Below are 12616 nucleotides of genomic sequence, written 5' to 3' on the forward strand. Positions count from 1 at the left end.
CCTCTCAGAAAGTGGGCTCAACCATCTTGAACTCCGTACCAGCAGCATGGCGCAAGGAAAGTTGAAAGTGAAGACCAAAGTTCCAGCGGGCGCTAAGAAGCAGAAACAGCGCCCGAAGAAGCCTCTAGGTCTTAAGAAGGGATGTGAGTGAACGGAGAATAACTTACCTAATACATAGGCCCATAGCTGTGCTTTGTAGGTGATGTTGGAGGGTGGCTGAAAACAAATGGGGAGGGGGGCGGTAGAGAAGAACAAACGTCCGGAAGTAAATATACGAATTTTATCCAGTTTTACATATTGTTTGCCTGGATGTCTTACCTTCATAAACGTACCCATCTGAATTTTCATTTTGCCGAAATAACTAAGGACCCATAAAGTAGGTAAAAATATCAACAACTTGCAGTTTTATTGAGATTTGAGAATGGCATGGGTGGTTTTTGATAACTAGGATATTGGAGGGCTTGTGTTGTAGGTGACATTGTGAATTCCTTGTTGGTGTGTTCTCATGGTATGTTATGATCAGCACTTAATCTTATTTTATCTGTTTTTTTCAGCACGGCAGATTGCACCCAAAAAGAACAAGATTGTTCAAGCAGTCAAGCTTCAAAAGGTAAATATAAGTAATCTCCAAGCAGATCTAAAGGTTGCAAAGCTATATAGTGAGTAAATAGTGATCCTTTTAGTTTCACGTGCCTAGTATAATAGACCAATCCCATAGCCCCTCACTCACTCACTCACTCACTCACTCACTCACTCACTCACTCACTCACTCACTCACTCACTCACTCACTCACTCACTCACCCATCCATTTCTTTCAAGCCCCATAAAATGCTCTGGGTGCTTTTAATATCAAAACACAACATTTCTTCACTAGATGGATGATAGTTTTGTCTACATGTATAAATTACTTAGTAACAAAGCGAATGTAGAACTAGGTAATACATGTATGTTGATTTTCTTTTTTTCAGGGTCTGGAGAAGGAACTGAGGATGAACATTGAACAGGAGATGAGTAGCAGGGCCAGCAAAGAGGGAAAACCCTTCACTGTCGCTGGTTTAAGTCAAGACTCCAACAAGAAAAAGTAATCTCAGCATGGTGATCCGAAGACAACAAAAACAAATGTTTCATACTTTAAGTTCAAAACTACAATTTCGGCCTGGACTGCCTCCAGAACTGTCAACATGCAGATTATTGTAAACTATACTGTACAGAAACAACTATTTAACAACTGTGCTAAATGTTTATTTTGAACAATCACAAATACACAGTTGTATTGTGTTAAAGAGTTTATTTGCCCTATCAAACGCAAAACAAAATATTACTTAATGTTAGGTTAAAGATAGATATATAGACTGGAGTTTTCTTTACTGGAGTTTTCTTTACCGGTACATGGTACATGGTACATTTTGAGGTTTGTCTCTATATAGCATTAAAAAAAACCTATAACTATATCAGTCGAACATACTACAGTACTACAGGAACTATGATTTTCTTTACCAGTCCCCACCCTTAGTCCCCTAGTTATACTATGAAGTGCATTTTTCTACAATATGATATACAATGCATTACTGAACGAGCAGGACATTGATATGTAACTTTAGTCTAATGACCAAATGCAAGACTGTGTAGGTAATAAGCACTTCAAAATAAACACTTTCTCATCATCAAAGTGTCATCTGCCACCTATGCTACAAGGCATTGCTGGTACAAGGCATAGGCTGGTGTATGGGTGACATAAGTTACAACAGGAACATTAACATAATTGCAAATAACATGGCCTGTGCAGAATGTGCAGAATACCTATCACTGCATGTCACCCAGTTCCAAGTCGACAGTAATCTATTCTGACTAGTAAATGGCATAGTACCAACACCAAACTTTGTATCCCCAATTGTCAGTAGTGCATGTCCCCAATTGTCAATGCATGGACATTACTTCATTAAACTTGATGCACCGTGTAGGTATAGATGTGATTGTTCTTACAACATGATCAATATAGGAACTACATGCATACATGTATTTCTCTGTAGAGCACACATTGAGTAGAACATGAAAATATCTGTAAGATTACGAAGATCAAAACACACAACGCGTGTTTACCACTGGCCAGAAGCTTGCAACAATACATTCTGATAACGGGAAATCGGATCGCGGAAAGCTTCCTCGGGCGCTGATCTTCTCAGTGCTCGTCCATGTTCTGTATACCGAACAAATGAAATGGCAAAATGACATTTGATATTCGATTTTCCGGCATAAAACGTCACGTCGTCCATGACGTGTTGTGTGAGTTTACTGTTACGATGTAGATCTGATTTGAGGTAAGCAACGTTTCTACAGTCTACCAGACTAACTACGCCGGCTATAGGGAGTTTCACTTGAAAGCTAGGATTGCATATTGGACCCACTCTCTTTAGCCGACTGCCTTCCTACATTTCACTCTATTTGGACAATTTCTATCTACTATTTGCCCAGCGATCCGCGGGGCCTGGTAGAGGCTAGTTGAAAACAGCAAATACAGTTTCTAGTAATCACATTATTATAAACCTGAAAGCCGCTAGGGATGCATGATTTAACTTGATTTGCAACACCCCTGCCCACTAGCCAAATATTACCTACAGGTAATCGAGTTTCTGTTCACACAAACACACACACACACACACACACACACACACACACACACACACACACACACACACACACACACACACACACACACACACACAGAATCCCCTACCCCTACAGACAAAAAAAGATGATGATAATTCAGACCTTACCTCGGATTCTGTACATATATAGTTCCAGCCAGCCAGCAAAGTTGGCGCCTTTTCAAATGGTCAATCTGTCGGTCGGTCGGTCGGTCGGTCGGTCGGTCGGTCGGTCGGTTAGTCAGGCTTAATCCCAGTGTTCTCTCCTGTAGGACGGAGAAGTGAGGGTCAAAGATACATAGTATACATACAGAAACACATGAAGATATTGTAAGCAAACAATACGCAAAAAGACTTCTTTTCACCTACCGTAGTTTATCATCCCTCGAAAATGCAGGCAGGAAACTGCCCGCCGTGCCCCACACACTCCCGCTGGAAACTGCACGGCTGACGGCTGTTGTTGACCCAGTGTGGTTCTGCGTTCAGGTGGTCTGGATTCACACACAGGGAATTGTGACAAAGATGAGAAACGTCGAGGGCTGGGATGTCCAAGTTCCCAGTCCACGCCATGAAGGCGATGCGATGAACATGCAGTTTGGTTCTGGCTCGTAAGACTTTACCAGGAAACCACGGAACCTGAATGAAACCATAGTCGACCGTAGACCTCGTAACTACTTGGCCGGTCCAGATTTTGCATGTTGTGGCACCGTCAGGACGACTTCTTCGGGATATTTTCGCTTTAAACTCCTGCTGCCAATGATATATATTTTGCTGTGCCATGTGGTGGCAAATGACGTCCTTTGTGTATAATCACACGTAGCGATCAGAGATCGACCGAGCGGGATGTGTCAAATTTGAGTACGAAAGGGGTGTACAAGATAAACCTGACAAAACTGTTGGAGAAATGAAGGGAAAAAACGCAAAAACAAATGATAGAATGCACTGCAGTGCTCACAATTTGAAAGACAAAGACAATAATAAGTCAATGATAAGTCAGTCTAACCAAAAATTCAATGTGAAAATATCATTTTTAAATGACGACGCCGGTGGTCGCCCTCCATGTCGGAGATAGCCAAAGTTGTTTACCATTTGACCAAAAAAAGGCCCATGCGCACAACAAGCAGCGTGGGAGACCACGAATATAGCACCTATTAAAAGCACGGAGAATCATCATTTTCCTTACATATCCTACCTTTCAATGTTCCGTAGGATGAGTACGTTTAGTGCCCCACACATCATGCTACTTTTTTCCCAAATGTTCCTTTTATAATCGAAAATGCAACCGCCTAAAGGCGGATGTGGACATGTCGGTAAAGCGGGACAGGCGGAGTGATCCGTGCGACGCGGGGGCAACGTAGATAATGTATGTTTCAAGTTCGCCCGCCTCCCGTCAACTAAGAAACTATATGAAACTGAATCGCTTTTACTTATGAATAAATGCTGGTGTTGTAGAATGTGAGCATGGTGCTGTAGAGGTACTAGAACGCACCTGTCCATCTGTGACGTGAATTCCGGGCATGGCATTCCAAGAACATCTGCACCTGAAAGCATAGAATCTCAATGAGCACCTGTCGCCACTGTCTATAATTCATTTTTCCACCCTCTCCCAAGGCGTAACACGGTAGCCGCCAAGAGAGCGCCTTCCCACTGAAAGCGCCTCTGTGCGGCTATCCGCGGCTATCGCCCTGGGCCTTGGGAGAGGGCGGAGTAACGGATTAGAGACGGTGGCGACACGAGCGGGTATTGTAGCGGTGTGGTGTGGGTGTAAACTGCTTTTGGATTGTATTTGCGGGGGTTAGCGCGAACGCAGACCCCCACTATCATAAATTACGCAGCCGAGTTACCCGCATTTGGGGTAATCGCAAAGGTCAAGCAGGCCGGGTGTGCAATGGCCTACCCTCGCTCTGGACGGACGTCCTTCATGATCAACGTGCCATCTCTGCCAGGTAAGTATGCCGATAGACACCTTGACGTTGGTGCCGCGGCGGAAAAGGTTTTCTTTTATTTGTGGCTCTTGCGCGAAACTCACAACTACACCACTCATGTGTCTCTTTTTAAACGCATGGATAGACATATCCTCTGTCGCTACAGGCGACATGACTTCCTATTTGCCGTTAATGACATTACCGTGGACAGGTGGAAATTAACTCAACCTCCTCAACAAAACGTCGCATGGATATCGTAAACGGGCATTCGAGTTCACGGCGAGGCGGCCCGACAGACAGTATATACATATATACATACATACATGCACCCCCCCCCCCCCCCCCAACGAATATAGCACCTATTAAAAGCACGGAGAATCATCATTTTCCTTACATATCCTACCTTTCAATGTTCCGTAGGATGAGTACGTTTAGTGCCCCACACATCATGCTACTTTTTTCCCAAATGTTCCTTTTATAATCGAAAATGCAACCGCCTAAAGGCGGATGTGGACATGTCGGTAAAGCGGGACAGGCGGAGTGATCCGTGCGACGCGGGGGCAACGTAGATAATGTATGTTTCAAGTTCGCCCGCCTCCCGTCAACTAAGAAACTATATGAAACTGAATCGCTTTTACTTATGAATAAATGCTGGTGTTGTAGAATGTGAGCATGGTGCTGTAGAGGTACTAGAACGCACCTGTCCATCTGTGACGTGAATTCCGGGCATGGCATTCCAAGAACATCTGCACCTGAAAGCATAGAATCTCAATGAGCACCTGTCGCCACTGTCTATAATTCATTTTTCCACCCTCTCCCAAGGCGTAACACGGTAGCCGCCAAGAGAGCGCCTTCCCACTGAAAGCGCCTCTGTGCGGCTATCCGCGGCTATCGCCCTGGGCCTTGGGAGAGGGCGGAGTAACGGATTAGAGACGGTGGCGACACGAGCGGGTATTGTAGCGGTGTGGTGTGGGTGTAAACTGCTTTTGGATTGTATTTGCGGGGGTTAGCGCGAACGCAGACCCCCACTATCATAAATTACGCAGCCGAGTTACCCGCATTTGGGGTAATCGCAAAGGTCAAGCAGGCCGGGTGTGCAATGGCCTACCCTCGCTCTGGACGGACGTCCTTCATGATCAACGTGCCATCTCTGCCAGGTAAGTATGCCGATAGACACCTTGACGTTGGTGCCGCGGCGGAAAAGGTTTTCTTTTATTTGTGGCTCTTGCGCGAAACTCACAACTACACCACTCATGTGTCTCTTTTTAAACGCATGGATAGACATATCCTCTGTCGCTACAGGCGACATGACTTCCTATTTGCCGTTAATGACATTACCGTGGACAGGTGGAAATTAACTCAACCTCCTCAACAAAACGTCGCATGGATATCGTAAACGGGCATTCGAGTTCACGGCGAGGCGGCCCGACAGACAGTATATACATATATACATACATACATGCACCCCCCCCCCCCCCCCCCCCCAACGAATATAGCACCTATTAAAAGCACGGAGAATCATCATTTTCCTTACATATCCTACCTTTCAATGTTCCGTAGGATGAGTACGTTTAGTGCCCCACACATCATGCTACTTTTTTCCCAAATGTTCCTTTTATAATCGAAAATGCAACCGCCTAAAGGCGGATGTGGACATGTCGGTAAAGCGGGACAGGCGGAGTGATCCGTGCGACGCGGGGGCAACGTAGATAATGTATGTTTCAAGTTCGCCCGCCTCCCGTCAACTAAGAAACTATATGAAACTGAATCGCTTTTACTTATGAATAAATGCTGGTGTTGTAGAATGTGAGCATGGTGCTGTAGAGGTACTAGAACGCACCTGTCCATCTGTGACGTGAATTCCGGGCATGGCATTCCAAGAACATCTGCACCTGAAAGCATAGAATCTCAATGAGCACCTGTCGCCACTGTCTATAATTCATTTTTCCACCCTCTCCCAAGGCGTAACACGGTAGCCGCCAAGAGAGCGCCTTCCCACTGAAAGCGCCTCTGTGCGGCTATCCGCGGCTATCGCCCTGGGCCTTGGGAGAGGGCGGAGTAACGGATTAGAGACGGTGGCGACACGAGCGGGTATTGTAGCGGTGTGGTGTGGGTGTAAACTGCTTTTGGATTGTATTTGCGGGGGTTAGCGCGAACGCAGACCCCCACTATCATAAATTACGCAGCCGAGTTACCCGCATTTGGGGTAATCGCAAAGGTCAAGCAGGCCGGGTGTGCAATGGCCTACCCTCGCTCTGGACGGACGTCCTTCATGATCAACGTGCCATCTCTGCCAGGTAAGTATGCCGATAGACACCTTGACGTTGGTGCCGCGGCGGAAAAGGTTTTCTTTTATTTGTGGCTCTTGCGCGAAACTCACAACTACACCACTCATGTGTCTCTTTTTAAACGCATGGATAGACATATCCTCTGTCGCTACAGGCGACATGACTTCCTATTTGCCGTTAATGACATTACCGTGGACAGGTGGAAATTAACTCAACCTCCTCAACAAAACGTCGCATGGATATCGTAAACGGGCATTCGAGTTCACGGCGAGGCGGCCCGACAGACAGTATATACATATATACATACATACATGCACCCCCCCCCCCCCCCCCAACGAATATAGCACCTATTAAAAGCACGGAGAATCATCATTTTCCTTACATATCCTACCTTTCAATGTTCCGTAGGATGAGTACGTTTAGTGCCCCACACATCATGCTACTTTTTTCCCAAATGTTCCTTTTATAATCGAAAATGCAACCGCCTAAAGGCGGATGTGGACATGTCGGTAAAGCGGGACAGGCGGAGTGATCCGTGCGACGCGGGGGCAACGTAGATAATGTATGTTTCAAGTTCGCCCGCCTCCCGTCAACTAAGAAACTATATGAAACTGAATCGCTTTTACTTATGAATAAATGCTGGTGTTGTAGAATGTGAGCATGGTGCTGTAGAGGTACTAGAACGCACCTGTCCATCTGTGACGTGAATTCCGGGCATGGCATTCCAAGAACATCTGCACCTGAAAGCATAGAATCTCAATGAGCACCTGTCGCCACTGTCTATAATTCATTTTTCCACCCTCTCCCAAGGCGTAACACGGTAGCCGCCAAGAGAGCGCCTTCCCACTGAAAGCGCCTCTGTGCGGCTATCCGCGGCTATCGCCCTGGGCCTTGGGAGAGGGCGGAGTAACGGATTAGAGACGGTGGCGACACGAGCGGGTATTGTAGCGGTGTGGTGTGGGTGTAAACTGCTTTTGGATTGTATTTGCGGGGGTTAGCGCGAACGCAGACCCCCACTATCATAAATTACGCAGCCGAGTTACCCGCATTTGGGGTAATCGCAAAGGTCAAGCAGGCCGGGTGTGCAATGGCCTACCCTCGCTCTGGACGGACGTCCTTCATGATCAACGTGCCATCTCTGCCAGGTAAGTATGCCGATAGACACCTTGACGTTGGTGCCGCGGCGGAAAAGGTTTTCTTTTATTTGTGGCTCTTGCGCGAAACTCACAACTACACCACTCATGTGTCTCTTTTTAAACGCATGGATAGACATATCCTCTGTCGCTACAGGCGACATGACTTCCTATTTGCCGTTAATGACATTACCGTGGACAGGTGGAAATTAACTCAACCTCCTCAACAAAACGTCGCATGGATATCGTAAACGGGCATTCGAGTTCACGGCGAGGCGGCCCGACAGACAGTATATACATATATACATACATACATGCACCCCCCCCCCCCCCCCCCCCCAACGAATATAGCACCTATTAAAAGCACGGAGAATCATCATTTTCCTTACATATCCTACCTTTCAATGTTCCGTAGGATGAGTACGTTTAGTGCCCCACACATCATGCTACTTTTTTCCCAAATGTTCCTTTTATAATCGAAAATGCAACCGCCTAAAGGCGGATGTGGACATGTCGGTAAAGCGGGACAGGCGGAGTGATCCGTGCGACGCGGGGGCAACGTAGATAATGTATGTTTCAAGTTCGCCCGCCTCCCGTCAACTAAGAAACTATATGAAACTGAATCGCTTTTACTTATGAATAAATGCTGGTGTTGTAGAATGTGAGCATGGTGCTGTAGAGGTACTAGAACGCACCTGTCCATCTGTGACGTGAATTCCGGGCATGGCATTCCAAGAACATCTGCACCTGAAAGCATAGAATCTCAATGAGCACCTGTCGCCACTGTCTATAATTCATTTTTCCACCCTCTCCCAAGGCGTAACACGGTAGCCGCCAAGAGAGCGCCTTCCCACTGAAAGCGCCTCTGTGCGGCTATCCGCGGCTATCGCCCTGGGCCTTGGGAGAGGGCGGAGTAACGGATTAGAGACGGTGGCGACACGAGCGGGTATTGTAGCGGTGTGGTGTGGGTGTAAACTGCTTTTGGATTGTATTTGCGGGGGTTAGCGCGAACGCAGACCCCCACTATCATAAATTACGCAGCCGAGTTACCCGCATTTGGGGTAATCGCAAAGGTCAAGCAGGCCGGGTGTGCAATGGCCTACCCTCGCTCTGGACGGACGTCCTTCATGATCAACGTGCCATCTCTGCCAGGTAAGTATGCCGATAGACACCTTGACGTTGGTGCCGCGGCGGAAAAGGTTTTCTTTTATTTGTGGCTCTTGCGCGAAACTCACAACTACACCACTCATGTGTCTCTTTTTAAACGCATGGATAGACATATCCTCTGTCGCTACAGGCGACATGACTTCCTATTTGCCGTTAATGACATTACCGTGGACAGGTGGAAATTAACTCAACCTCCTCAACAAAACGTCGCATGGATATCGTAAACGGGCATTCGAGTTCACGGCGAGGCGGCCCGACAGACAGTATATACATATATACATACATACATGCACCCCCCCCCCCCCCCCCCCCCAACGAATATAGCACCTATTAAAAGCACGGAGAATCATCATTTTCCTTACATATCCTACCTTTCAATGTTCCGTAGGATGAGTACGTTTAGTGCCCCACACATCATGCTACTTTTTTCCCAAATGTTCCTTTTATAATCGAAAATGCAACCGCCTAAAGGCGGATGTGGACATGTCGGTAAAGCGGGACAGGCGGAGTGATCCGTGCGACGCGGGGGCAACGTAGATAATGTATGTTTCAAGTTCGCCCGCCTCCCGTCAACTAAGAAACTATATGAAACTGAATCGCTTTTACTTATGAATAAATGCTGGTGTTGTAGAATGTGAGCATGGTGCTGTAGAGGTACTAGAACGCACCTGTCCATCTGTGACGTGAATTCCGGGCATGGCATTCCAAGAACATCTGCACCTGAAAGCATAGAATCTCAATGAGCACCTGTCGCCACTGTCTATAATTCATTTTTCCACCCTCTCCCAAGGCGTAACACGGTAGCCGCCAAGAGAGCGCCTTCCCACTGAAAGCGCCTCTGTGCGGCTATCCGCGGCTATCGCCCTGGGCCTTGGGAGAGGGCGGAGTAACGGATTAGAGACGGTGGCGACACGAGCGGGTATTGTAGCGGTGTGGTGTGGGTGTAAACTGCTTTTGGATTGTATTTGCGGGGGTTAGCGCGAACGCAGACCCCCACTATCATAAATTACGCAGCCGAGTTACCCGCATTTGGGGTAATCGCAAAGGTCAAGCAGGCCGGGTGTGCAATGGCCTACCCTCGCTCTGGACGGACGTCCTTCATGATCAACGTGCCATCTCTGCCAGGTAAGTATGCCGATAGACACCTTGACGTTGGTGCCGCGGCGGAAAAGGTTTTCTTTTATTTGTGGCTCTTGCGCGAAACTCACAACTACACCACTCATGTGTCTCTTTTTAAACGCATGGATAGACATATCCTCTGTCGCTACAGGCGACATGACTTCCTATTTGCCGTTAATGACATTACCGTGGACAGGTGGAAATTAACTCAACCTCCTCAACAAAACGTCGCATGGATATCGTAAACGGGCATTCGAGTTCACGGCGAGGCGGCCCGACAGACAGTATATACATATATACATACATACATGCACCCCCCCCCCCCCCCCCAACGAATATAGCACCTATTAAAAGCACGGAGAATCATCATTTTCCTTACATATCCTACCTTTCAATGTTCCGTAGGATGAGTACGTTTAGTGCCCCACACATCATGCTACTTTTTTCCCAAATGTTCCTTTTATAATCGAAAATGCAACCGCCTAAAGGCGGATGTGGACATGTCGGTAAAGCGGGACAGGCGGAGTGATCCGTGCGACGCGGGGGCAACGTAGATAATGTATGTTTCAAGTTCGCCCGCCTCCCGTCAACTAAGAAACTATATGAAACTGAATCGCTTTTACTTATGAATAAATGCTGGTGTTGTAGAATGTGAGCATGGTGCTGTAGAGGTACTAGAACGCACCTGTCCATCTGTGACGTGAATTCCGGGCATGGCATTCCAAGAACATCTGCACCTGAAAGCATAGAATCTCAATGAGCACCTGTCGCCACTGTCTATAATTCATTTTTCCACCCTCTCCCAAGGCGTAACACGGTAGCCGCCAAGAGAGCGCCTTCCCACTGAAAGCGCCTCTGTGCGGCTATCCGCGGCTATCGCCCTGGGCCTTGGGAGAGGGCGGAGTAACGGATTAGAGACGGTGGCGACACGAGCGGGTATTGTAGCGGTGTGGTGTGGGTGTAAACTGCTTTTGGATTGTATTTGCGGGGGTTAGCGCGAACGCAGACCCCCACTATCATAAATTACGCAGCCGAGTTACCCGCATTTGGGGTAATCGCAAAGGTCAAGCAGGCCGGGTGTGCAATGGCCTACCCTCGCTCTGGACGGACGTCCTTCATGATCAACGTGCCATCTCTGCCAGGTAAGTATGCCGATAGACACCTTGACGTTGGTGCCGCGGCGGAAAAGGTTTTCTTTTATTTGTGGCTCTTGCGCGAAACTCACAACTACACCACTCATGTGTCTCTTTTTAAACGCATGGATAGACATATCCTCTGTCGCTACAGGCGACATGACTTCCTATTTGCCGTTAATGACATTACCGTGGACAGGTGGAAATTAACTCAACCTCCTCAACAAAACGTCGCATGGATATCGTAAACGGGCATTCGAGTTCACGGCGAGGCGGCCCGACAGACAGTATATACATATATACATACATACATGCACCCCCCCCCCCCCCCCCCCCCAACGAATATAGCACCTATTAAAAGCACGGAGAATCATCATTTTCCTTACATATCCTACCTTTCAATGTTCCGTAGGATGAGTACGTTTAGTGCCCCACACATCATGCTACTTTTTTCCCAAATGTTCCTTTTATAATCGAAAATGCAACCGCCTAAAGGCGGATGTGGACATGTCGGTAAAGCGGGACAGGCGGAGTGATCCGTGCGACGCGGGGGCAACGTAGATAATGTATGTTTCAAGTTCGCCCGCCTCCCGTCAACTAAGAAACTATATGAAACTGAATCGCTTTTACTTATGAATAAATGCTGGTGTTGTAGAATGTGAGCATGGTGCTGTAGAGGTACTAGAACGCACCTGTCCATCTGTGACGTGAATTCCGGGCATGGCATTCCAAGAACATCTGCACCTGAAAGCATAGAATCTCAATGAGCACCTGTCGCCACTGTCTATAATTCATTTTTCCACCCTCTCCCAAGGCGTAACACGGTAGCCGCCAAGAGAGCGCCTTCCCACTGAAAGCGCCTCTGTGCGGCTATCCGCGGCTATCGCCCTGGGCCTTGGGAGAGGGCGGAGTAACGGATTAGAGACGGTGGCGACACGAGCGGGTATTGTAGCGGTGTGGTGTGGGTGTAAACTGCTTTTGGATTGTATTTGCGGGGGTTAGCGCGAACGCAGACCCCCACTATCATAAATTACGCAGCCGAGTTACCCGCATTTGGGGTAATCGCAAAGGTCAAGCAGGCCGGGTGTGCAATGGCCTACCCTCGCTCTGGACGGACGTCCTTCATGATCAACGTGCCATCTCTGCCAGGTAAGTATGCCGATAGACACCTTGACGTTGGTGCCGCGGCGGAAAAGGTTTTCTTT

General features: G+C 47.6%; 1 protein-coding gene, 1 long non-coding RNA gene and 8 other non-coding genes across 10 annotated transcripts; 1 reads left to right on the forward strand and 9 right to left on the reverse strand.

Moving 5' to 3' along the window:
- Positions 1–1959, forward strand: LOC136438273 (UPF0390 protein zgc136864-like). The gene is made up of 3 exons (XM_066433040.1): positions 1–143; positions 555–610; positions 970–1959. Exons 1-3 carry the CDS (start codon positions 47–49, stop codon positions 1084–1086), a joined length of 270 nt encoding a protein of 89 aa, XP_066289137.1. The 5' UTR covers positions 1–46; the 3' UTR covers positions 1087–1959.
- Positions 1960–2048: 89 nt separating this feature from the next.
- On the reverse strand, positions 2049–3737 carry LOC136438284 (uncharacterized). Its single transcript, XR_010756414.1, has 3 exons — positions 3016–3737; positions 2776–2912; positions 2049–2198 (listed from the first exon to the last, which is right to left on the reverse strand). It is a non-coding gene; the product is annotated as an uncharacterized lncRNA (long non-coding RNA).
- A 698-nt stretch (positions 3738–4435) lies between these two features.
- LOC136426229 (U1 spliceosomal RNA) lies at positions 4436–4600 on the reverse strand. The gene has a single exon (XR_010754172.1). It is a non-coding gene; the product is annotated as a U1 spliceosomal RNA (small nuclear RNA).
- A 971-nt stretch (positions 4601–5571) lies between these two features.
- LOC136426230 (U1 spliceosomal RNA) lies at positions 5572–5736 on the reverse strand. Its single transcript, XR_010754173.1, has one exon. It is a non-coding gene; the product is annotated as a U1 spliceosomal RNA (small nuclear RNA).
- Positions 5737–6711: 975 nt separating this feature from the next.
- LOC136426232 (U1 spliceosomal RNA) lies at positions 6712–6876 on the reverse strand. The gene has a single exon (XR_010754175.1). It is a non-coding gene; the product is annotated as a U1 spliceosomal RNA (small nuclear RNA).
- Positions 6877–7847: 971 nt separating this feature from the next.
- LOC136426233 (U1 spliceosomal RNA) lies at positions 7848–8012 on the reverse strand. The gene has a single exon (XR_010754176.1). It is a non-coding gene; the product is annotated as a U1 spliceosomal RNA (small nuclear RNA).
- A 975-nt stretch (positions 8013–8987) lies between these two features.
- Positions 8988–9152, reverse strand: LOC136426234 (U1 spliceosomal RNA). Its single transcript, XR_010754177.1, has one exon. It is a non-coding gene; the product is annotated as a U1 spliceosomal RNA (small nuclear RNA).
- A 975-nt stretch (positions 9153–10127) lies between these two features.
- Positions 10128–10292, reverse strand: LOC136426235 (U1 spliceosomal RNA). The gene has a single exon (XR_010754178.1). It is a non-coding gene; the product is annotated as a U1 spliceosomal RNA (small nuclear RNA).
- A 971-nt stretch (positions 10293–11263) lies between these two features.
- Positions 11264–11428, reverse strand: LOC136426236 (U1 spliceosomal RNA). The gene has a single exon (XR_010754179.1). It is a non-coding gene; the product is annotated as a U1 spliceosomal RNA (small nuclear RNA).
- A 975-nt stretch (positions 11429–12403) lies between these two features.
- LOC136426238 (U1 spliceosomal RNA) lies at positions 12404–12568 on the reverse strand. Its single transcript, XR_010754181.1, has one exon. It is a non-coding gene; the product is annotated as a U1 spliceosomal RNA (small nuclear RNA).
- Positions 12569–12616: the final 48 nt, after the last annotated feature.

The sequence above is a fragment of the Branchiostoma lanceolatum genome, chromosome 1 (assembly GCF_035083965.1).
Source record: "Branchiostoma lanceolatum isolate klBraLanc5 chromosome 1, klBraLanc5.hap2, whole genome shotgun sequence".
In the NCBI taxonomy this organism is placed as follows: Eukaryota; Metazoa; Chordata; class Leptocardii; order Amphioxiformes; family Branchiostomatidae; genus Branchiostoma; species Branchiostoma lanceolatum.

What these genes read in the sequence shown, in the direction of transcription:
- LOC136438273 (XM_066433040.1), top strand. Translation starts at nt 47, where the DNA reads ATGGCGCAAGGAAAGTTGAAAGTGAAGACCAAAGTTCCAGCGGGCGCT. An exon ending in TCTAGGTCTTAAGAAGGGAT is followed by an intron (nt 144 to 554) that starts GTGAGTGAACGG and finishes TGTTTTTTTCAG; the next exon opens with CACGGCAGATTGCACCCAAA. An exon ending in AAGCAGTCAAGCTTCAAAAG is followed by an intron (nt 611 to 969) that starts GTAAATATAAGT and finishes TCTTTTTTTCAG; the next exon opens with GGTCTGGAGAAGGAACTGAG.